The sequence below is a fragment of the Oncorhynchus tshawytscha genome, unplaced genomic scaffold, assembly GCF_018296145.1.
Source record: "Oncorhynchus tshawytscha isolate Ot180627B unplaced genomic scaffold, Otsh_v2.0 Un_contig_19569_pilon_pilon, whole genome shotgun sequence".
NCBI classification, from domain to species: Eukaryota; Metazoa; Chordata; class Actinopteri; order Salmoniformes; family Salmonidae; genus Oncorhynchus; species Oncorhynchus tshawytscha.
The window spans coordinates 1-24,197 of NW_024608630.1; the positions used below are offsets into that span (position 1 = coordinate 1).

At 49.7% G+C, this 24,197-nt stretch overlaps 1 protein-coding gene across 1 annotated transcript in view; it reads left to right on the top strand.

Annotated features, from left to right (window-relative positions):
* Positions 1 to 1,786: 1,786 nt before the first annotated feature.
* The window catches only part of LOC121843683 (ELKS/Rab6-interacting/CAST family member 1-like), a gene marked incomplete at its 5' end in the record, with an annotated part of 56,817 nt that continues 34,406 nt past the window's right edge, over positions 1,787 to 24,197 (top strand). Inside the window, 2 exons of the mRNA XM_042313450.1 lie at positions 1,787 to 1,927; positions 16,444 to 16,637. Of these exons, the coding sequence (XP_042169384.1) occupies positions 1,787 to 1,927; positions 16,444 to 16,637 (335 nt within the window). The remainder of the gene's footprint in view (positions 1,928 to 16,443; positions 16,638 to 24,197) is intronic.

The following is a 24,197-nucleotide window of genomic DNA, read 5'->3' on the forward strand; positions in this document are numbered from 1 at the left end:
GAGAGAGGTAGAGAGAGGTAGAGAGAGGTAGAGAGAGAGGTAGAGAGAGAGGTAGAGAGAGGTAGAGAGAGAGAGAGCAACCCATATTTATGCTTATTTATTTTATCTTGTGTCCTTTACCATTTGTACATTGTTAAAACACTGTATATATAATATGACATTTGTAATGTCTTTATTGTTTTGAAACTTATTGTTTTGAATTTTTATTGTTTATTTCACTCTATATATTATCTACTTCACTTGCTTTGGCAATGTTAACACATGTTTTTCCCATGCCAATAAAGCCCCTTGAATTGAATTGAATTGAGAGGTAGAGAGAGGTAGAGAGAGAGGTAGAGAGAGGTAGAGAGAGGTAGAGAGAGAGGTAGAGAGAGAGGTAGAGAGAGGTAGAGAGAGGTAGAGAGAGGTAGAGGGAGGTAGAGAGAGGTAGAGAGAGGTAGAGAGAGGTAGAGAGAGGTAGAGAGAGGTAGAGAGAGAGGTAGAGAGAGGTAGAAAGAGGTAGAGAGAGGTAGAGAGAGGTAGAGAGAGGTAGAGAGAGGGTAGAGAGAGAGGTGAGAGAGAGGTAGAGAGAGGGTAGAAAGAGGTAGAGAGAGGTGGGGAGAGAGGTAGAGAGAGGTAGAGAGAGGTGAGAGAGAGGTAGAGAGAGGTAGAGAGAGGTAGAGAGAGGTAGAGAGAGGTAGAGAGAGGTAGAGAGAGAGGTAGAGAGAGGTAGAGAGAGGTAGAGAGAGGTAGAGAGAGGTAGAGAGAGGTAGAGAGAGGTAGAGAGAGGTGAGAGAGAGGTAGAGAGAGGTAGAGAGAGGGGTGAGAGAGGTGAGAGAGGTAGAGAGAGGGTAGAGAGAGGTAGAGAGAGGTAGAGAGAGGTAGAGAGAGGGAGGGTGAGAGAGGTAGAGAGGGAGGTAGAGAGAGGTAGAGAGAGGTAGAGAGAGGTAGAGAGGTAGAGAGGGGTAGAGAGAGGTGAGAGAGAGGTAGAGAGAGGTAGAGAGAGGTAGAGAGAGAGAGGGGGATATGGTGTCATGATGGAGGTCAGTATCTGCTGCTCCACCAGGCAGCGTGATGTTTACTCCAACCCTGCCGTGGTCCCATGTCCCTACTGAATGATGGGTTATGGAACGATGGGAAAGACATTTGGGCCTTCCTGTTACCCTGACTGGCTGGGCGTATTGTCTGTGACACTGAGCGATAGGACAGAAGAGTGAAGTGTGTGTGTGTGTGTGTGTGTGTGTGTGTAATGTATTGTGTGTGTGTGTAATGTGTAATAATAATAATGTGTGTGTGTGTGTGTGTGTGTGTGTGTGTGTGTGTGCATGTGCGCGTGTGCGCGTGCGTGTGCGTGCATGTGTGTGTATGTGTGTGTGTGTGGTTGCCACAGCAGGTTTCTAGCCCATCAAGTTGGCATTGATTTGTTCTTTATTGAACATGAACTTTCCACTCAGAGAATGTAACTGGAACCTTGAATAACACTTTGTCCTTTCAATTACTTTGGACTTTTTTTTCTCTCTCTGTCTTTGTCCCTCCCTCCCTCCCTCCCTCCCTCCCCCCTCCCTCCCTCCCTCCCTCCCTCCCTCCCTCCCTCCCTCCCTCCCTCCCTCCCTCCCTCCCTCCCTCCCTCCTCCCTGCCTCTCCCCCTCCCCCTCCCTCCCTGCCTCTCCCTCCCTCCCCCTTTTCCCCCTCCCTCCCTCCCTCCCTCCCTCCCTCCTCCTTTCCCTCCCTCCCTCCCTCCTCCCTCCCTGCCTCTCCCTCCCTCTCCCCCTCCCCCTCCCTCCCTCCCTCCCTCCCTCCCTCCCAGACCAACCTGTTAGACCTTAAGGAACATGCTTCGTCCCTGGCTTCCTCCGGTCTGAAGAAGGACTCTAAACTGAAGAGTCTGGAGATGTCTCTGGAACAGAGGAAAGACGAGTTCATCAAGATGGAGAACCAGCTCAAGAAGGTCATCTTTTTTTCTCACCCTTTAATAAAACCACCTACTGTATCACTGAACTGAGAACAGTTCTTACTAGCCTTACTCCCCAGCCTTGTTGCAGTCAATGACATGGGCCTGACACTGAACTGAGGTCAGCCCTTACTAGCCTACTCCCCATCCCTGTTGCAGTCAATGACATGGGCCGTACACTGAACTGAGGTCAGTTCTTACTAACCTCACTCCCCAGCCCTGTTGCAGTCAATGACATGGGCCTTACACTGAACTGAGGTCAGTTCTTACTAACCTCACTCCCCAGCCCTGTTGCAGTCAATGACATGGGCCTTACACTGAACTGAGGTCAGTTCTTACTAACCTCACTCCCCAGCCTTGTTGCAGTCAATGACATGGGCCTTACACTGAACTGAGGTCAGTTCTTACTAACCTCACTCCCCAGCCTTGTTGCAGTCAATCTTCCAATGAACTTCCACTGAGATCAGCTATTAACCTACACCATGTCTCTACCCCATTCAACTTCACTCACAGGTCTCAGACTGCTTTCAGGTCAGTTCTTAGCCTTGTCCCAGTCAACTCTATAGCCGCCCCACAGCATTAGGATCAGTATAATGCCTCTCAGTAGACCTGTGCAAACAATTATCCTGCCTGTTATGTGATGTCGAGTCAAGCAGTCAGATCTTAGATGAACACTCCAGCCTGCCCCATTCAACTGCACAGCCTTCAAACTGCTCTCAGACCAGTTCTTAGCTATGGCCCCAGTCCTTTCGAGACCTGTCCAGTGTGTGAGCCAGTGTTGTGATGTCGAGTGGAGAAGACAGCCACTGACAGATCCCCTACTCATCCTGCCAGTGGAATGACACTCAATTCTGGGACTAGTCTGTCAATCATGCTGTAATGTGTGTGGTGTCTGTGATCAGACTCCTGACTCTCCCTCCTGTCCTTAAAGTGTCAATGTTGATTCACTTTCATCTCCTCCTGTTTCTCATGTCATTGTGTCTTCCTTTCCATTTCCTCTCTTCCTGCTCTCCTCTCCTCCTCTTCTCTTCCTGCTCTCCTCTCCTCCTCTTCTCTTCCTGCTCTCCTCTCCTCCTCTTCTCTTCCTGCTCTCCTCTCCTCCTCTTCTCTTCCTGCTCTCCTCTCCTCCTCTTCTCTTCCTGCTCTCCTCTCCTCCTCTTCTCTTCCTGTTCTCCCTCTCCTCCCTCCTCTCTTCCTGTTCTCTCTCTCCTCTTCTCTTCCTGTTCTCTCTCCTCTTCTCTTCCTGTTCTCCTCTCCTCTTCTCTTCCTGTTCTCCTAATAATATCTTCCTGCTCTCCTCTCCTCCTCCTCTCTTCCTGCTCTCCTATCCTCCTCCTCTCTTCCTGTTCTCCTCTCCTCCTCTTCTCTTCCTGTTCTCCTCCTCTTCTCTTCCTGTTCTCCTCCTCTTCTCTTCCTGTTCTCCTCTCCTCCTCTCTTCCTGTTCTCCTCTCCTCTTCTCTTCCTGTTCTCCTCTCCTCTTCTCTTCCTGTTCTCCTCTCCTCCTCCTCTCTTCCTGCTCTCCTCTCCTCCTCTTCTCTTCCTGTTCTCCTCCTCTTCTCTTCCTGTTCTCCTCTCCTCTTCTCTTCCTGTTCTCCTCTTCTCTTCCTGTTCTCCTCTCCTCCTCTCTTCCTGTTCTCCTCTCCTCTCTTTCTGTTCTCCTCTCCTCCTCTCTTCTTGTTCTCCTCTCTTTCTGTTCTCCTCTCCTCCTCTCTTCCTGTTCTCCTCTCTTTCTGTTCTCCTCTCATCCTCTCTTCCTGTTCTCCTCTCTTTCTGTTCTCTCTCTTTCTGTTCTCCTCTCCTCCTCTCTTCTTGTTCTCCTCTCTTTCTGTTCTCCTCTCCTCCTCTCTTCCTGTTCTCCTCTCTTCCTGTTCTCCTCTCTTCCTGTTCTCCTCTCCTCTCTCTTCTTGTTCTCCTCTCCTCCTCTCTTCCTGTTCTCCTCTACTCCTCTCTTCCTGTTCTCCTCTCTTTCTGTTCTCCTCTCTTTCTGTTCTCCTCTCCTTCTCTCCTGTTCTCCTCTCTTTCTGTTCTCCTCTCATCCTCTCTTCCTGTTCTCCTCTCCTCCTCTCTTCCTGTTCTCCTCGACTCCTCTCTTCCTGTTCTCTTCTCCTCCTCTCTTCCTGTTCTCCTCTCCTCTTCTCTTCCTGTTCTCTCATTCTCTCTTCCTGTTCTCCTCTCCTCCTCTCTTCCTGTTCTCCTCTCCTCCTTCTCTTCCTGTCCTCTTCTCCTCTTCTCTTCCTGTTCTCCTCTCCTCTTCTCTTCCTGTTCTCTCTCTCCTCTTCTCTTCCTGTTCTTCTCTCCTCCTGCTCTCCTCTCATCCTCTCTTCCTGTTCTCCTCTCTTCCTGTCCTCTTCTCCTCTTCTCTTCCTGTTCTCTCTCCTCTTCTCTTCCTGTTCTCCTCTTCTCTTCCTGTCCTCTTCTCCTCTTCTCTTCCTGTTCTCCTCTCCTCTTCTCTTCCTGTTCTCCTCTCCTCTTCTCTTCCTGTTCTCCTCTCTTCCTGCTCTCCTCTCATCCTCTCTTCCTGTTCTCCTCTCCTCTTTCTTCCTGTTCTCTCTCTTCTCTTCCTGTTCTCCTCTCCTCTTCTCTTCCTGTTCTTCTCTTCTTCTCTTCCTCTCTTCTCTGTTCTCCTCTCCTCCTCTCTTCCTGTTCTTCTCTCCTCCTCTCTTCCTGTTCTCCTCTCCTCCTCTCTTCCTGTCCTCTTCTCCTCTTCTCTTCCTGTTCTCCTCTCCTCTTCTCTTCCTTCCTGTTCTCCTCTCCTCCTCTCTTCTGTTCTCCTCTCCTCCTCTCTTCCTGTTCTCCTCTACTCCTCTCTTCCTGTTCTCCTCTCTCTCCTCTCTTTCTGTTCTCTCTCCTCCTCTCTTCCTGTTCTCCTCTCTTTCTCTTTCCTGTTCTCCTCTCTTCCTGTTCTCTCTCCTCTTCTCTTCCTGTTCTCCTCTCCTCCTCTCTTCCTGTTCTCTTCTCCTCCTCTCTTCCTGTTCTCCTCTCCTCTTCTCTTCCTGTTCTCTCATTCTCTCTTCCTGTTCTCCTCTCCTCCTCTCTTCCTGTTCTCCTCTCCTCCTCTCTTCCTGTCCTCTTTCCTCTTCTCCTGTTCTCCTCTCCTCTTCTCTTCCTGTTCTCCTCTTCTCTTCCTCTCTTCTCTCCTTCTCTTCCTCTTCTCTTCCTGTTCTCCTCTCCTCTTCTCTTCCTGTTCTTCTTCTCCTCTTCTCCTCCTCTCTCCTCTCTTCCTGTCCTCTTCTCCTCTTTCTTCCTGTTCTCCTCTCCTCTTCTCTTCCTGTTCTTCTTCTCTTCCTGTCCTCTTCTCCTCTTCTCTTCCTGTTCTCCTCTCCTCTTCTCTTCCTGTTCTCCTCTCCTCTTCTCTTCCTGTTCTCCTCTCTTCCTGCTCTCTCTCATCCTCTCTTCCTGTTCTCCTCTCCTCTTCTCTTCCTGTTCTTCTCTCATCCTCTCTTCCTGTTCTCCTCTCCTCTTCTCTTCCTGTTCTTCTCTCCTCTTCTCTTCCTGTTCTCCTCTCTTTCTGTTCTCCTCTCCTCCTCTCTTCCTGTTCTTCTCTCCTCCTCTCTTCCTGTTCTCCTCTCCTCCTCTCTTCCTGTCCTCTTCTCCTCTTCTCTTCCTGTTCTCTCTCCTCTTCTCTTCCTGTCCTCTTCTCCTCCTCTCTTCCTGTTCTCCTCTCCTCTTCTCTTCCTGTTCTCCTCTCCTCTTCTCTTCCTGTTTCTTCTCTCATCCTCTCTTCCTGTTCTCCTCTCCTCTTCTCTTCCTGTTCTTCTCTCCTCTTCTCTTCCTGTTCTCTCATCCTCTCTTCCTGTTCTCCTCTCCTCCTCTCTTCCTGTCCTCTTCTCCTCTTCTCTTCCTGTTCTCCTCTCCTCCTCTCTTCCTGTCCTCTTCTCCTCTTCTCTTCCTGTTCTCCTCTCCTCCTCTCTTCCTGTTCTCCTCTCCTCTTCTCTTCCTGTTCTCCTCTCCTCCTCTCTTCCTGTCCTCTTCTCCTCTTCTCTTCCTGTTCTCCTCTCCTCTTCTCTTCCTGTCCTCTTCTCCTCTTCTCTTCCTGTTCTCTCTCTCCTCCTCTCTTCCTGTTCTCCTCTCCTCTTCTCTTCCTGTTCTTCTCTCCTCCTCTCTTCCTGTTCTCCTCTCCTCCTCTCTTCCTGTCCTCCTCTCTGTTCTCTTCCTGTTCTCCTCTCCTCTCTCTTCCTGTCCTCTTCTCCTCTTCTCTTCCTGTTCTCCTCTCCTCTCATTTCTTTAATCATTCCCACTGTATCTCCATCATTTTTTACTCTCTCTATTTCTTGTCATCTTTTTCTCTCTGGCTTGTCTCTCTCTCTCTCTGTCTCTCTCTCTGTTAATCTCTCTGACTCTCTCTCTCTCTCTCTGTCTCTCTCTCTGTTAATCTCTCTGACTCTCTCTCTCTCTCTGTTAATCTCTCTCCCTCCCTCTGTTCATCTCTCTGGCTTGTCTCTCTCTCTCCCTCCCTCTGTTCATCTCTCTGGCTTGTCTTTCTCTCTCCCTCCCTCTGTTCATCTCTCTGGCTTGTCTCTCTCTCTCTCTTTCTGTTCACCTCTCTGGCTTGTCTCTCTCTCTCTCTCTCTCTGTTCATCTCTCTGGCTTCTCTCTCTCTCTCTCTCTCTCTCTCGCTCTCTCTTTTAATCTCTCTGTCTCTCTCTCAATTCAATTCAATTCAAGGGGCTTTATTGGCAGGGGAAACATGTGTTAACATTGCCAAAGCAAGTGAGGTAGATAATATACAAAAGTGAAATAAACAATAAAAATGAACAGTAAACATTACACATACAAGTTTCAAAGTTTCAAAACAATAAAGACATTACGAATGTCATATTATTTATATATATATATATATATATATATATATACAGTGTTGTAACAATGTACACATCTCTCTCTCTCTGTTCCTCTCTCTGACTCTCTCTCTGACTCTCTCTTTCTCTGACTCTCTCACTTTCTCCTTCCCCCCCTCTCTCTCTCTCTGTTCCTCTCTCTGACTCTTTCTCTCGCTGTTCCTCTCTCCGACTCTCTCTCTCTCTGTTCCTCTCTCTGACTCTCTCTCTGACTCTCTTTCTCTGACTCTCTCACTTTCTCTAAATCTCTTTCTCTCTGTTCCTCTCTCTGACTCTCTCTCTGACTCTCTTTCTCTGACTCTCTCACTTTCTCCTTCCCCCTCTTTCTCTCTGTTCCTCTCTCTGACTCTTTCTCTCGCTGTTCCTCTCTCCGACTCTTTCTCTGACTCGCTCTCACTTTCTCCCTCTTTCCCCATCTCTCCCTCTCTCTGTTCCTCTCTCTGACTCTCCCTCTCTCTGTTCCTCTCTCTGACTCTCCCTCTCTCTGTTCCTCTCTCTGACTCTCCCTCTCTCTGTTCCTCTCTCTGACTCTCCCTCTCTCTGTTCCTCTCTCTGACTATCTTTCTCTGACTCTCTCTCACTTTCTCCCTCTTTCCCCCTCTCTCTCTCCTCTCTCTGTTCCTCTCTCTGACTCTCTCTCTGTTCCTCTCTCTGACTCTTTCTCTGACTCTCTCTCTGTTCCTCTCTCTTCCCCCTCTCTCTCTCTCCCTCTATCTGACTCTCTCTCTGTTCCTCTCTCTGACTCTCTCTCTGTTCCTCTCTCTCCCTCTATCTCTCCCTCTCTCTGACTCTCTCTCTGTTCCCCTCTCTGACTCGCTCTCTCTCTTCACCCCCTCTCTCTCTCTCTCCCTCTATCTGACTCTCTCTCTGTTCCTCTCTCTGACTCTCTCTCTGTTCCTCTCTCTCTCCCTCTATCTGACTCTCTCTGTTCCTCTCTCTGACTCTCTCTCTGTTCCTCTCTCTCTCCCTCTCTCTGACTCTCTCTGTTCCTCTCTCTGTTCCTCTCTCTCTCCCTCTATCTGACTCTCTCTGTTCCTCTCTCTGACTCTCTCTCTGTTCCTCTCTCTCTCCCTCTCTCTGACTCTCTCTCTGTTCCTCTCTCTCCCTCTATCTCTGACTCTTTCTCTGTTCCTCTCTCTGACTCGCTCTATCTCTTCCCCCTCTCTCTCTTCCCCCTCTCTCTCTCCTTCCCTCTCTTTTCCTCCCTAAAGCAGTCTCATCTCTTGTCAGACCATCCCTCCAATCCTGTAAGTGCACCGTAGTGTGAAATGCCTCTGCATCAGTGTGACCAGCAAAGCATTTACTGTGTGTGTGTGCGTGTGTGTGTGCATTCTGTGCACACCCGTCAGTGATTGATTGAGGGTGTGTGTATGCGTTCTGTGCACACTCGTCAGTGATTGATTGAGGGTGTGTGTATGCGTTCTGTGCACACTCGTCAGTGATTGATTCAGTGATTGATTGTCAGTGATTGATTGAGGGTGTGTGTGCATTCTGTGCACACTCTCAGTGATTGATTGAGGGTGTGTGTATGCATTCTGTGCACACCCGTCAGTGATTGATTGAGGGTGTGTGTGTGCATTCTGTGCACACTCTCAGTGATTGATTGAGGGTGTGTGTATGCATTCTGTGCACACTCGTCAGTGATTGATTGAGGGTGTGTGTGCATGCATTCTGTGCACACCCGTCAGTGATTGATTGAGGGTGTGTGTATGTTTGTTTGCGTGCACAAGTTCCCGATCATATCCATTGATCTAGCTAGCTTGACTTCTATCCCCAGTGCGCTAGCTGCAGTGCCATCCTAATGCATGATGGGCATGCCTGATTCTCCCTCGCTGGTTTAGATGTAGGTCACGGGCTTGACAACGCCCCTTGACAACGCGGTGGGAATGCCAGCTGTGTTCATGTTCTGAAGGCCTGTGTGTGGGACTGTACCTGAGTTGTTCTGTGTTAAACAACACTAGTCAGCTGTATCCAGGGCTTGTATAGTGGTCAGTACTGTAACGTGTCCCTTCACCTCAGATGACATTGAGGGCACTACAGCTGCCCCAGTGTTTGATCACTTACCAAGAAGTCTCTAGAAACACTACTCACATATCTCTCCTTCACGCCTTCTTACCTCTCTGTCTTGTCATCCTCCTTTATCTCTCTCTCTTTCTCTCTCTCCGTCTCTCTCTCCCTCTCTCTTTCTCTCTCTCTCTCCGTCTCTCTCTCTCCGTCTCTCTCTCTCCGTCTCTCTCTCTCTGTCTCTCTCTCTCGTCTCTCTCTCTCCGTCTCTCTCTCTCTGTCTCTCTCTCTCTCTCTCTCCATCTCTATCTCTGTCTCTCTCTATCGTCATTCTGTCTCTCTCTCTCTCTCTCTCTCTCTCTCTCTCTGTCTCTCTCTATCGTCTCTCTCTCTGTCTCTCCGTCTCTCTCTCTCCGTCTCTCTCTCTCTGTCTCTCTCTCTCTGTCTCTCTCTGTCTCTCTCTATCTCTCTCTATCTGTCTCTCTATCTGTCTCTCTCTCTCTCTCTCTCCATCTCTCTCTCTATCTGTCTCTCTCTCTGTCTCTCCATCTCTCTCTCTCTCTCTGTCTCTCTCTCTCCTGTCTCTCTCTCTCTGTCTCTCTCTCTCTCTCTCTCTCTCTCCGTCTCTCTCTCTCTCTCTGTCTCTCTGTCTCTCTCTATCTGTCTCTCTCTCTCTGTCTCTCTCTCTCTCCATCTCTCTCTCTCTGTCTCTATCGTCTCTCTCTCTCCATCTCTCTCTCTCTGTCTCTCCGTCTCTCTCTCTCTGTCTCTCCATCTCTCTCTCTCTGTCTCTCTCTATCTCTCTCTCTGTCTCTCTCTCTCCGTTTCTCTCTCTCTCTCTGTCTCTCTCTCTCCGTCTCTCTCTGCCAAGAGCAATGAAAGCGCTGCCTGGCTGGTAGTGTGTGTGTGTGTGTGTGTTCACACAGGCCTGCGTATAGAGCCAGGGTGTTTGTGACAGGTTGCTGACAGCCTTACAGACGTTTTCACAGATTGGACGAGACATTGCCGCCGCGACCTGACAGTGTGTGTGTGTGTGTCTGGAATGAGTGTGTCTGGTGTGTGTGACCGGACAGGCGTGTGAGGAGGTGTCAGGAAGCACTCTGGGAATTCTCTGGATGGGAAAGGGAACGTCAGCAGCGTTTATTTTATATTCCTGTTCTGTTTTAGTGTGTGTGTGTGTGTGTGTGTGTGTGTGTGTGTGTGTGTGTGTGTGTGTGTGTGTGTGTGTGTGTGTGTGTGTGTGTGCTGGTTGCTGGCAGAGCACAGCCTGTGGGAGAGAGGAGACAGGGTCACACACACTCGTTCCACTCCTCGCCCCCACAGCAGACAGCAACACACACTTGCCAATGAGACACTCACGTCAGCACATCGATGCTCTCACACACCAATACATGGTATCAAACACACACACTTTGTGTCGGTCACACACACACACACTCACACACACGCTTAGGTATTGTTTTCCATCATCAGTATTGTTTGACACCCAAACATTCTGTACATGGTCCTCTCAGGCCCTCCAACACTAACATGGACCAGCGGGCCCAAAGCAATATTCATCTACAGCTGAGAACAACACACACACACACACACGCACACACTCTCTCTCTCTCTCTCTCTCTCTCTCTCTCTCTCTCACTCTCTCTCACACACACACACACACGAGCAACAGTTCCACTACAGGGCTGAGAGACGTCCACAGCTGTGGTTCCTCCACACTATAAGACCGTTGTGAGATCCATTTCCTTTTCCATCGTTCTGTTTCCTCTCCCATGGAGGAGTTGTGACTGTCCCTCCCTGACACGGTGTCCTGGTTTACAGTCCCCACTGGGACTAATAGTGTCCCCATTCGGAAACACCCTAGTCATTACCTCATCCCCTCCGGTGTCTGTATGAACCTGGTAGGTACCACTATAGTCATCCATCTCACCTCATCCCCTCCAGTGTCTGTATAGACCTGGTAGATACCACTATAGTCATCCATCTCACCTCATCCCCTCCAGTGTCTGTATGGACCTGGTAGATACCACTATAGTCATCCATCTCACCTCATCCCCTACAGTGTCTGTATAGACCTGGTAGATACCACTATAGTCATCCATCTCACCTCATCCCCTCCAGTGTCTGTATAGACCTGGTAGATACCACTATAGTCATCCATCTCACCTCATCCCCTCCAGTGTCTGTATAGACCTGGTAGATACCACTATAGTCATCCATCTCACCTCATCCCCTCCAGTGTCTGTATAGACCTGGTAGATACCACTATAGTCATCCATCTCACCTCATCCCCTCCAGTGTCTGTATAGACCTGGTAGATACCACTATAGTCATCCATCTCACCTCATCCCCTCCAGTGTCTGTATAGACCTGGTAGATACCACTATAGTCATCCATCTCACCTCATCCCCTCCAGTGTCTGTATAGACCTGGTAGATACCACTAGTTTCTAGTGTCCTCGACTAATAGTCGTGTTAGTTCATGGTTATTGGCATCCACACACACACACACACACACACACACACACACACACACACACACACACACACACACACACACACACACACACACACACACACACACACACACACACACACACTGGCTCGTCTCTCAGTCCTCCCCCCGGGCAACATGGTGCTGGCGGTTTCCGTGGAAACCTGTCCAGCCCTGTCATTGGTTCAGCTCCAACCCTAGACATCTAAATATCTTATTAAAGGTTTTAAATGTTATATCTAACAACATCCCAATAACATTCAGAGGCTGGTCTGAGTAGAAAGGCCAGACCAGAGACTTTAGAGACCAAGGGGAAGATAGTTTGGCCTGACTGTGTCGAGGCCAGATAGAGGAAACATGCTGTAGTCTGTCTGACTGACCTGACTGATCTACCTGACTGATCTATCTGACTGACTTATCTGACTGACCTGACTGATCTATCTGACTGACCTGACTGATCTATCTGACTGACCTGACTGATCTACCTGACTGATCTACCTGACTGATCTATCTGACTGACTTATCTGACTGACCTGACTGATCTACCTGACTGACCTGACTGATCTATCTGACTGACCTGACTGATCTACCTGACTGATCTACCTGACTGATCTATCTGACTGACCTGACTGATCTACCTGACTGATCTACCTGACTGATCTACCTGACTGACCTGACTGATCTACCTGACTGACCTGACTGATCTGACCTGACTGATCTATCTGACTGATCTATCTGACTGACCTGACTGATCTACCTGACTGATCTATCTGACTGACCTGACTGATCTACCTGACTGATCTACCTGACGGATCTATCTGACTGACTTATCTGACTGCCTGACTGACCTGCCTGATCTATCTGACTGACCTGACTGATCTACCTGACTGATCTACCTGACTGATCTATCTGACTGATCTATCTGACTGACCTGACTGATCTACCTGACTGATCTACCTGACTGATCTATCTGACTGATCTACCTGACTGACCTGACTGATCTACCTGACTGATCTATCTGACTGACCTATCTGACTGACCTGACTGATCTACCTGACTGATCTATCTGACTGACCTATCTGACTGACCTGACTGATCTACCTGACTGATCTATCTGACTGACTATCTGACTGATCTACCTGACTGATCTATCTGACTGACCTATCTGACTGATCTATCTGACTGACCTGACTGATCTTTCTGACTGATCTATCTGACTGATCTACCTGACTGACCTGACTCATCTACCAGACTGATCTATCTGATTGACCTGGCTGACCTGACGGATCTACCTGATGGATCTGTCTGACTGACCTGACTGATCTATATGACTGATCTATCTGACTGACCCGACTGATCTATATGATTGACTTAGCTGATCTATCTGACTGACCTGACTGATCTATCTGACTGATCTATATGATTGACCTAGCTGATCTATCTGACTGACCCGACTGACCTGACTGACTTGACTGATCTACCTGACTGACCTGGCTGATATATTTGACTGATCTGGCTGACCTGACTGATCTATCTGACTGACCTGACTGATCTATCTGACTGATCTATATGATTGACCTAGCTGATCTATCTGACTGACCCGACTGACCTGACTGACCTACCCGACTGACCTCACGGATCTACCTGACTGACCTGACTGATCTACCTGACTGATCTGACTGACCTGACTGACCTGACTGATCTACCTGACTGACCTGACAGATCTACCTCACTGACCTGACTGATCTACCTGACTGACCTGACTGACTTGACTGATCTACCTGACTGACCTGGCTGACCTGACTGATCTATCTGGCTGACCTGACTGATCTATCTGACTGATCTATATGATTGACCTGGCTGACCTGACTGATCTACCTGACTGACCTGACTGATCTACCCTGACTGACCTGACTGATCTACCTGACTGACCTGACTGATCTACCTGACTGACCTCTATCTGACTGACTGACCTGATCTACCTGACTGACCTGACTGATCTATCTGACTGACATGACTGATCTATCTGGCTGACCTGACTGATCTATCTGACTGACCTTTCTGACTGACCTGACTGATCTTTCTGACTGACCTGGCTGAAATATCTGACTGACCTGACTGATCTACCTGACTGACCTGACTGATCTACCTGACTGACCTGACTGACTTGACTGATCTACCTGACTGACCTGGCTGACCTGACTGATCTATCTGCCTGATCTATCTGGCTGACCTGACTGATCTATCTGACTGACCTATCTGACTGACCTGACTGATCTTTCTGACTGACCTGACTGATCTTTCTGACTGACCTGACTGACCTACCTGTCTGACCTGACTGATCTACCTGACTGATCTACCCGACTGACCTGACTGACCTGACTGATATACCTGACTGACCTGTCTGATCTATATGATTTATCTGACTTACCTGTCTGACTGACCTGACTGATCTACCTGACTGACCTGACTGATCTGTCTGACTGACCTGACTGATCTACCAGACTGACCTGACTGATCTACCTGACTGATCTACGAGACTGACTTGACTGATCTGTCTGACTGACCTGACTGATCTGTCTGACTGACCTGGCTGAAATATCTGACTGACCTGACTGATCTACCAGACTGACCTGAAGAATCTGTGGTGTAGGTGTATTCCCAGCTCCATATCTAAGAGGCTGTCTCTCTCTCTCTCTCTCTCTCTCTCTCTCTCTCTCTCTCTCTCTCTCTCTCTCTCTCTTCTCTCACCCCTCCATATCTAAGAGGCTGTCTCTCTCTCTCTCTCTTCTCTCACCCTCCATGCCCTTGTCTGCAGTAGTCATAGCAGCACTGCCACTTTTATTCTAGACATTACTGTGGACTGATTCACCCTGTCCTCCAGACTGACTCCGTTCACTGTGAGGGGAAATTGACTTAATGATTTCACATTAGACTGACCAGTTAAGTTTAAACTAAAGCCTGTAGTGTCTAAACTTAGTTCCCTGCTCAGGGCCAGTAGACATTAATGGGACTTGAATAAATGGGATGGAGTATGTGGAGACACGCTTAGACGCTTAGACAGGCAGATTTATGTGGAGTACACACACACACACACACACACAGACACACACATTAGAGACCGTAGTCATTTTCCCCAGTCCTTTTCTCTTCAGTGCGTGTCCCAGCCCTGGTCTGATGTCACAGGGTTAGCTGAGGTTGTGGCAGCATGTGGAACACACTCAACAGTGCTGGGACTGTCACTACGTCCTCCATGACACGTCCCTGTCCCCTAGCCAGCCTCTTGGTCTGGGACTGGACACCACAGACAGCTAACCCTGAGGGCCCAAGACATGGGACATTAACCAGCCCAAGTCAGCTTAGCCAGCTTCTTCACCTGCCCCCTAGAGAGCCCCCTAACCAGCCCCCTACACCCAGCCTCTTCTCTGCCCCCTAGACAGCCCCTAAACCAGCCCCATACACCCAGCCTCTTCTCTGCCCCCTAGACAGCCCCTAACCAGCCCCATGCACCCAGCCTCTTCTCTGCCCCTAGACAGCCCCCTAACCAGCCCCATACACCCAGCCTCTTCTCTGCCCCCTAGACAGCCCCCTAACCAGCCCCATACACCCAGCCTCTTCTCTTCCCCCTAGACAGCCCCCTAACGAGCCCCATACACCCAGCCTCTTCTTTTCCCCTAGACAGCCCCTAACCAGCCCCGTACACCCAGCCTCTTCTCTGCCCCCTAGACAGCCCCCTAACGAGCCCCATACACCCAGCCTCTTCTCTGCCCCCTAGACAGCCCCCCTAACCAGCCCCATACACCCAGCCTCTTCTCTGCCCCCTAGACAGCCCCCTACACCCAGCTTCTTCTCTGCCCCCTACCCAGCCCCATACCTCTTCTCTGCCCCCTAGACAGCCCCCTAACCAGCCCCCTACACCCAGCTTCTTCTCTGCCCCCTAACCAGCCCCATACCTCTTCTCTGCCCCTAGAGAGCCCCCTAACCAGCCCCCTACACCCAGCCTCTTCTCTGCCCCCTAGACAGCCCCCTAACCAGCCCCATACACCCAGCCTCTTCTCTGCCCCCTAGACATCCCCTAACCAGCCTCTTCTCTGCCCCCTAGACAGCCCCCTAACCAGCGCCATACACCCAGCCTCTTCCTCTCCTACTGGGCCTTGACGTCACAGACAGCTAACCCCCTCTATACCCCCTCTATTCCCCCTCTATACCCCCTCTATACCCCCTCTATTCCCCCTCTATTCCCCCTCTATTCCCCCTCTATACCCCCTCTATTCCCCTCTATTCCCCCTCTATACCCCCTCTATTCCCCCTCTATACCCCCTCTATTCCCCTCTATTAACCCCTCATCACCCCTCCCATGGTTAGAGCAGGTGCCTGGCTGTCGTGAGCTGTGTGTGTGTCTCCGTTCACCCCCACCCTAGCACGGTTTCTATCTGTTGGGTTTGGGCGTGGCCTGCGGGTGTGGCCTGCGGGCGTGGCCTGCGGTTGTGGCCTGTGGGCGTGGCAGTGTTGGAGGCGTGGCCTGCGGGCGTGGCCTGCATGGAACTGAAAGTAGGAGAAGAAAGAGAAACATACATAAAGTTGGAGGCGTGGCCCTCCCTGTCCTCAGGTCAGTGTTGGAGGCGTGGCCCTCCCTGTCCTCAGGTCAGTGTTGGAGGCGTGGCCCTCCCTGTCCTCAGGTCAGTGTTGGAGGCGTGGCCCTCCCTGTCCTCAGGTCAGTGTTGGAGGCGTGGCCCTCCCTGTCCTCAGGTCAGTGTTGGAGGCGTGGCTCTCCCTGTCCTCAGGTCAGTGTTGGAGGCCTTAGAGCTGCTTCCAACTAACACAGGACAGGTCTGAGAACAGCTGTAGGCCTCAGGGCCAGAGGGAGGCAGGTCTTGAGAACAGCTGTATAGTGCAGTTGAGAACAGCTGGCCTCAGGGCCAGAGGGGGAGGCAGGACAGACTTGAGAACAGCTAGGGTATCAGGGCCAGAGGGAGGCAGGACAGAGGGCTGTATAGGGCTCAGGCCTCAGGGCCAGAGGGAGGCAGGACAGACTTGAGAACAGCTGTATAGGGAGGCTCAGGCCTCAGGGCAATAGGGCTCAGGCCTCAAACTCTCGCGTGATGTCGCACTATCAGTGATCATGCGCTCTTATCGTGACCTCTAACCACTGACCTCGGACCCCTGCCCTCTGTCCAGGCCCAGAATGCCATGCTGGAGGCCCAGGCCAACACGGAGCTGTCACAACGCATTGTTACTCTGGAACAGGAAGTAACTCGGCACAGAGAGGATTCTGGGAAGGCCCAGGTGGAGGTGGACCGATTGCTGGAGATCCTCGGAGAGATGGAGAATGAGAAGAACGACAAGGACAAGAAAATCAATGAACTGGAGAAGTAAGAGTGTGTGTTCTCTACAATAATATATAACCTCTGTCTTCTGTCTGTTCTCGATATAATATATAACCTCTGTCTTCTGTCTGTTCTCTACAATAATATATAACCCTGTCTGTCTGTCTGTCTGTCTGTCTGTCTGTCTGTCTGTCTGTCTGTCTGTCTGTCTGTCTGTCTGTCTGTCTGTCTGTCTGTCTGTCTGTCTCTGTGCCTGCCTCTGCCTGCCTGCCTGCCTGCCTGCCTGCCTGCCTGCCTGCCTGTCTGTCTGTCTGTCTGTCTGTCTGTCTGTCTGTCTGTCTGTCTCTCTCTCTGTCTGTCTGTCTGTCTGTCTGTCTGTCTGTCTGTCTGTCTGTCTGTCTGTCTCTGTCTCTCTGTCTGTCTGTCTGTCTGTCTGTCTGTCTGTCTGTCTGTCTGTCTGTCTGTCTGTCTGTCTGCCTGTCTGTCCTGCCTGCCTGCCTGCCTGCCTGCCTGCCTGCCTGTCTGTCTGTCTGTCTGTCTGTCTGTCTGTCTGTCTGTCTGTCTGTCTGTCTGTCTGTCTGTCTGTCTGTCTGTATGTCTGTCTCCCTCCCTGTGTTCCAGTATGTATGTCTGTCTCCCTCCCTGTGTTCCAGTATGTCTGTCTCCCTCCCTGTGTTCCAGTCTGTCTGTCTGTCTCCCTCCCTGTGTTCCAGTATGTATGTCTGTCTCCCTGTGTTCCAGTATGTATGTCTGTCTGTCTCCCTGTGTTCCAGTATGTCTGTCTGTCTGTCTCCCTGTGTTCCAGTATGTATGTCTGTCTCCCTCCCTGTGTTCCAGTATGTATGTCTGTCTCCCTGTGTTCCAGTATGTATGTCTGTCTCCCTCCCTGTGTTCCAGTATGTATGTCTGTCTCCCTGTGTTCCAGTATGTATGTCTGTCTCCCTCCCTGTGTTCCAGTATGTCTGTCTGTCTCCCTCCCTGTGTTCCAGTATGTATGTCTGTCTCCCTCCCTGTGTTCCAGTATGTATGTCTGTCTCCCTCCCTGTGTTCCAGTATGTATGTCTGTCTCCCTCCCTGTGTTCCAGTATGTATGTCTGTCTCCCTGTGTTCCAGTATGTATGTTCATCTGTCTTTGTGAATGCACGTGTGTGTGTGTGTGTGTGTGTGTGTACGTACGTCTGTACGTGTCTGTGTACCATTATGTCTGTATCCGCCTGGCTCTCAGACAGCCGGCCCTGCCGGCCCCCTCTCGCTCCCACCTGTGGCGTTCCCATGAGCCTCAGCAGGTGTCGACCTCTGTGACCTCTGGCTCTCAGCCAATTGGAGGGCTAGTTTGGGACTACCTGGGCTAGTGAGTAGTGATGTCATAGTCACAATCACTCCAGCGTTATAAATCACCTAAACACTCCCCTATACTCCATTATAAACCACCTAAACACTCCTCTATACCATTATAAATCACCTAAACACTCCTCTTTACTCTATTATAAATCACCTAAACACTCCCCTATACTCCATTATAAATCACCTAAACACTCCCCTATACTCCATTATAAATCACCTAAACACTCCTCTAACTCATTATAAATCACCTAAACACTTATACTCTATTATAAATACCTAAACACTCCCCTATACTCTGATTATAAATCACTAAACACTCCTCACTCCATTATAAATCACCTAAACACTCCCTATACTCTATTATAAATCACCTAAACACTCCTCTATACTCCATTATAAATCACCTAAACACTCCTCTATACTCCATTATAAATCACCTAAACACTCCTCTATACTCTATTATAAATCACCTAAACACTCCCCTATACTCCATTATAAATCACCTAAACACTCCCCTATACTCCATTATAAATCACCTAAACACTCCCCTATACTCCATTATAAATCACCTAAACACTCCTATATACTCTATTATAAATCACCTAAACACTCCTCTATACTCTATTATAAACTGAGTGGTTCCAGTCCTGAATGCTGATTGGCTGACAGCTGTGGTATATCAGACCGTATACCACAGGTATGACAACATTTTTATTTTTACTGTTCTAATTACGTTGGTAACCAGTTTATAATATCAATAAGGCACCTCGGGGGTTTGTGGTACATGGCCAATATACCACAGCTAAGGGCTGTTTCCAGGCACTCCGTGTTGTGTCGTGACTAAGAACAGCCATTAGCCGTGGTATATTGGCCATATAGCACACCTCCTCGTGCCTCATTGCTTCATTCTAGCACCATGCACAGTAATTCACCTAAGGGTTTACTCTAAGGGTTTGCTCTTGGCCCCTGAAGCCAGATTAGCCAACCCCTCACACGTTCACCACACCTCCTACTCGCCTCCATTGTTTTAGTGCCTTGATGATGCTTTTCCCCTGGTGGTATAGTGAGTTACAGCTTATGGTAATGGAGGCTGTTGTGTACGGTGGCCTGTAGGTGTCATGTTGTCTGTGGAGTGTAGATGTGGGTGGAACCCCTGGTACTCTGATCAATGTGTATCAGCACCTCTTTATTCAACACAGCCTCCACCCCACTTAGCATGCAGGAGAGGCTGACTATTCAACACAGTCTCCACCCCACTTAGCATGCAGGAGAGGCTGACTATTCAACACAGTCTCCACCCCACTTAGCATGCAGGAGAGGCTGACTATTCAACACAGCCTCCACCCCACTTAGCATGCAGGAGAGGCTGACTATTCAACACAGTCTCCACCCCACTTAGCATGCAGGAGAGGCTGACTATTCAACACAGTCTCCACCCCACTTAGCATGCAGGAGAGGCTGACTATTCAACACAGTCTCCACCCCACTTAGCATGCAGGAGAGGCTGACTATTCAACACAGCCTCCACCCCACTTAGCATGCAGGAGAGGCTGACTATTCAACACAGTCTCCACCCCACTTAGCATGCAGGAGAGGCTGACTATTCAACACAGTCTCCACCCCACTTAGCATGCAGGAGAGGCTGACTATTCAACACAGCATCCACCCCACTTAGCATGCAGGAGAGGCTGACTATTCAACACAGTCTCCACCCCACTTAGCATGCAGGAGAGGCTGACTATTCAACACAGCCTCCACCCCACTTAGCATGCAGGAGAGGCTGACTATTCAACACAGCCTCCACCCCACTTAGCATGCAGGAGAGGCTGACTATTCAACACAGCATCCACCCCACTTAGCATGCAGGAGAGGCTGACTATTCAACACAGCCTCCACCCCACTTAGCATGCAGGAGAGGCTGACTATTCAACACAGCCTCCACCCCACTTAGCATGCAGGAGAGGCTGACTATTCAACACAGTCTCCACCCCACTTAGCATGCAGGAGAGGCTGACTATTCAACACAGTCTCCACCCCACTTAGCATGCAGGAGAGGCTGACTATTCAACACAGCATCCACCCCACTTAGCATGCAGGAGAGGCTGACTATTCAACACAGCATCCACCCCACTTAGCATGCAGGAGAGGCTGACTATTCAACACAGCCTCCACCCCACTTAGCATGCAGGAGAGGCTGACTGGCAAGGGCACAATTGTTGTGTCTGTCTGTCTGCATGTCTGTTTCATTTCCTAGTCTGAGTTTGTGTCTGTATATACAACTGTCTGAGTGTGTATGTCTTTGAGTAAGTGTCTGTGTGTGTGTGTGTGTGTGTCTGTGCGTGTGTGTCTCTGTGTGTGTGTGTGTGTGTGTCTCTATAACTGTCTGTGTGTGTCTGTGTGTGTCTCTGTGTGTGTGTGTGTGTGCGTCTGTCTCTATAACTGTCTGTGTGTGTGTCTGTGCGTGTGTGTCTCTGTGTGTGTGTGTGTGTGTGTGTGTGTGTGTCTGTCTCTATAACTGTCTGTGTGTGTGTCTGTGCGTGTGTGTCTCTGTGTGTGTGTGTGTCTCTATAACTGTCTGTGTGTGTGTGTCTGTCTCTATAACTGTCTGTGTGTGTGTGTGTGTGTGTCTGTGCGTGTGTATCTCTGTGTGTGTCTCTCTGTGTCTGTGTGTGTCTGTCTCTATAACTGTGTGTGTGTGTGTGTGTGTGTGTGTCTGTATATACAGCTGTCTGAGTGTGTTTTAGTCCACATGGACTAATTGGTGATAATTAATTGTAGGCTACTTTAGGATTTCTTCCATCTCTGTCTCTGTATAAATACATCACATAATGAATAATGCAGCACTTCAAAACAGCCTTGATGCTGTGTGTGTGTGTGTGTGTGTGTGTGTGTGTGTGTGTGTGTGTGTGTGTGTGTGTGTGTGTGTGTGTGTGTGTGTGTGTGTGTGTGTGTGTGTGTGTGTGTGTGTGCGTGTGTGTGCGTGTCATTAGGGGGTGTGAACTGACATCTGGAACTACATCTGAACGAGCCGAGCTTTTCCTCTGGGCCATCAATGCAGACACTTTGTCTACCTCCCAAATGGCACCCTATTCCCTACCTAGTGCACTACTTTCAACCAGAATCCTGCCAAGTGCACTACTTTCAACCAGAACCCTACATAGTGCACTACTTTCAACCAGAACCCTACATAGTGCACTACTTTCAACCAGAACCCTTCGTAGTGCACTACTTTCAATCAGAATCCTACATAGTGCACTACTTTCAACCAGAACCCTCTGTGCACTACATTCCAATCAGAATCCTTCCAAGTGCACTACTTTCCTACTAGTGCCACTTTAATGCAGACACTTTGTCTGCCTCCCAAATGGCACCCTATTCCCTTTCAACCAGAACCCCTAGTGCACTACTTTCAATCAGAATCCTTCCAAGTGCACTACTTTCAACCAGAACCCTACATAGTGCACTACTTTCAACCAGAACCCTACATAGTGCACTACTTTCAACCAGAACCCTACGTAGTGCACTACTTTCAACCAGAACCCTACCAAGTGCACTACTTTCAACCAGAACCCTACATAGTGCACTACTTTCAACCAGAACCCTACATAGTGCACTACTTTCAACCAGAACCCTACCAAGTGCACTACTTTCAACCAGAACCCTACATAGTGCACTACTTTCAACCAGAACCCTACATAGTGCACTACTTTCAATCAGAATCCATAGCACTATATAGGGACAAAGGTGTCACTTGAGATGCATGACTGACCCCAGATCACTGTAGCCTTACTGGGTCCTGCTTTCACACCAGACAGACAGACACCCTGCCTCCCTCTCTACAATGAACAGCTAAATCACATGACAAGTTGTGTTTAGCTTCACCTGCTCTGTTCTGTGCCAAGAGTCAGTGGAACATGTAGGATGTGGTTCCAGGTGTGTTAGGGGGAGGTGTGTGTGTGTGTGTGTGTGGGGGGGGTATTGAACAGCATGAGTTGGTCTCTGGCTGTGCTGCTCTCCCTCTCTCATTAAAAACATTAGGAGGCATCCACTCTCTCTCTCTCGCTCTCTTTCTCTCTCTCTGTCTCTCTCTCAGCTGTGTGTGTGTGTCTGCATGTTTTCCGGAAGCTTCCACTGGAGAGGATAGTGGGGGGTGAGGGCGCTCTCTCACCCCTTTGACCCCGGACAGAAACCAGTGGGCACGTCAGCCAGGCCCCCTGCAGTATGTCTCTGTCAGAACCATGCTCACAACTGACGGCTGCTTGGCACAATCACAACATCACACACACACACACACACACACACACACACACACACACACACACACACACACACACACACACACACACACACACACACACACACACACACACACACACACACACACACATTCTGCTCCCTGCCAACCAACAGTGGTGGTTTCTGGCCAGAGCAGAGCAGGAGAGCACAGAGAGGGTCAGAGGTTGGGTACGTGACTGCTATACTAAGAGAAGAGAGGGAAACTGGTCGAGGAAGAGAGGAGGTAGAGAGTGTGGAACAGGAGAGGAGAAAGAGAAGTGACTTGGTGGAGGAAAAACAGAAAAGGAAACACACGGAATCCCAAACCTGTTATCTCCTTCACCAGTCTGTCTGTTATCTCCTTCACCAGCCTGTCTGTTATCTCCTTCACCAGCCTGTCTGTTATCTCCTTCACCAGCCTGTCTGTTATCTCCTTCAGCAGCCTGTCTGTTACCTCCTTCACCAGCCTGTCTGTTACCTCCTTCACCAGCCTGTCTGTTATCTCCTTCAGCAGCCTGTCTGTTATCTCCTTCAGCAGCCTGTCTGTTACCTCCTTCAGCAGCCTGTCTGTTATCTCCTTCACCAGCCTGTCTGTTATCTCCTTCACCAGCCTGTCTGTTACCTCCTTCACCAGCCTGTCTGTTACCTCCTTCACCAGCCTGTCTGTTATCTCCTTCAGCAGCCTGTCTGTTATCTCCTTCACCAGCCTGTCTGTTACCTCCTTCAGCAGCCTGTCTGTTATCTCCTTCAGCAGCCTGTCTGTTATCTCCTTCAGCAGCCTGTCTGTTATCTCCTTCACCAGCCTGTCTGTTATCTCCTTCACCAGCCTGTCTGTTATCTCCTTCACCAGTCTGTCTGTTACCTCCTTCAGCAGCCTGTCTGTTATCTCCTTCAGCAGCCTGTCTGTTATCTCCTTCAGCAGCCTGTCTGTTACCTCCTTCAGCAGCCTGTCTGTTATCTCCTTCAGCAGCCTGTCTGTTATCTCCTTCAGCAGCCTGTCTGTTATCTCCTTCAGCAGCCTGTCTGTTATCTCCTTCACCAGCCTGTCTGTTATCTCCTTCAGCAGCCTGTCTGTTATCTCCTTCAGCAGCCTGTCTGTTATCTCCTTCACCAGCCTGTCTGTTATCTCCTTCAGCAGCCTGTCTGTTATCTCCTTCAGCAGCCTGTCTGTTATCTCCTTCACCAGCCTGTCTGTTACCTCCTTCAGCAGCCTGTCTGTTATCTCCTTCAGCAGCCTGTCTGTTATCTCCTTCAGCAGCCTGTCTGTTACCTCCTTCAGCAGCCTGTCTGTTATCTCCTTCAGCAGCCTGTCTGTTATCTCCTTCAGCAGCCTGTCTGTTATCTCCTTCACCAGCCTGTCTGTTATCTCCTTCACCAGCCTGTCTGTTATCTCCTTCACCAGCCTGTCTGTTATCTCCTTCACCAGTCTGTCTGTTATCTCCTTCACCAGCCTGTCTGTTACCTCCTTCACCTTTACCAGCCTGTCTGTTACCTCCTTCACCAGCCTGTCTGTTACCTCCTTCACCAGCCTGTCTCCTTTACCTCCTTCACCAGCCTGTCTGTTACCTCCTTCACCAGCCTGTCTGTTACCTCCTTCACCAGTCTGTCTGTTACCTCCTTCACCAGTCTGTCTGTTATCTCCTTCAGCAGCCTGTCTGTTACCTCCTTCACCAGCCTGTCTGTTACCTCCTTTACCAGCCTGTCTGTTACCTCCTTCACCAGCCTGTCTGTTACCTCCTTCAAAAGTCTGTCTGTTACCTCCTTCACCAGCCTGTCTGTTACCTCCTTCACCAGTCTGTCTGTTACCTCCTTCACCAGCCTGTCTGTTACCTCCTTCAGCAGCCTGTCTGTTACCTCCTTCAGCAGCCTGTCTGTTACCTCCTTCACCAGCCTGTCTGTTACCTCTTTCACCAGCCTGTCTGTTACCTCCTTCACCAGTCTGTCTGTTACCTCCTTCACCAGTCTGTCTGTTACCTCCTTCACCAG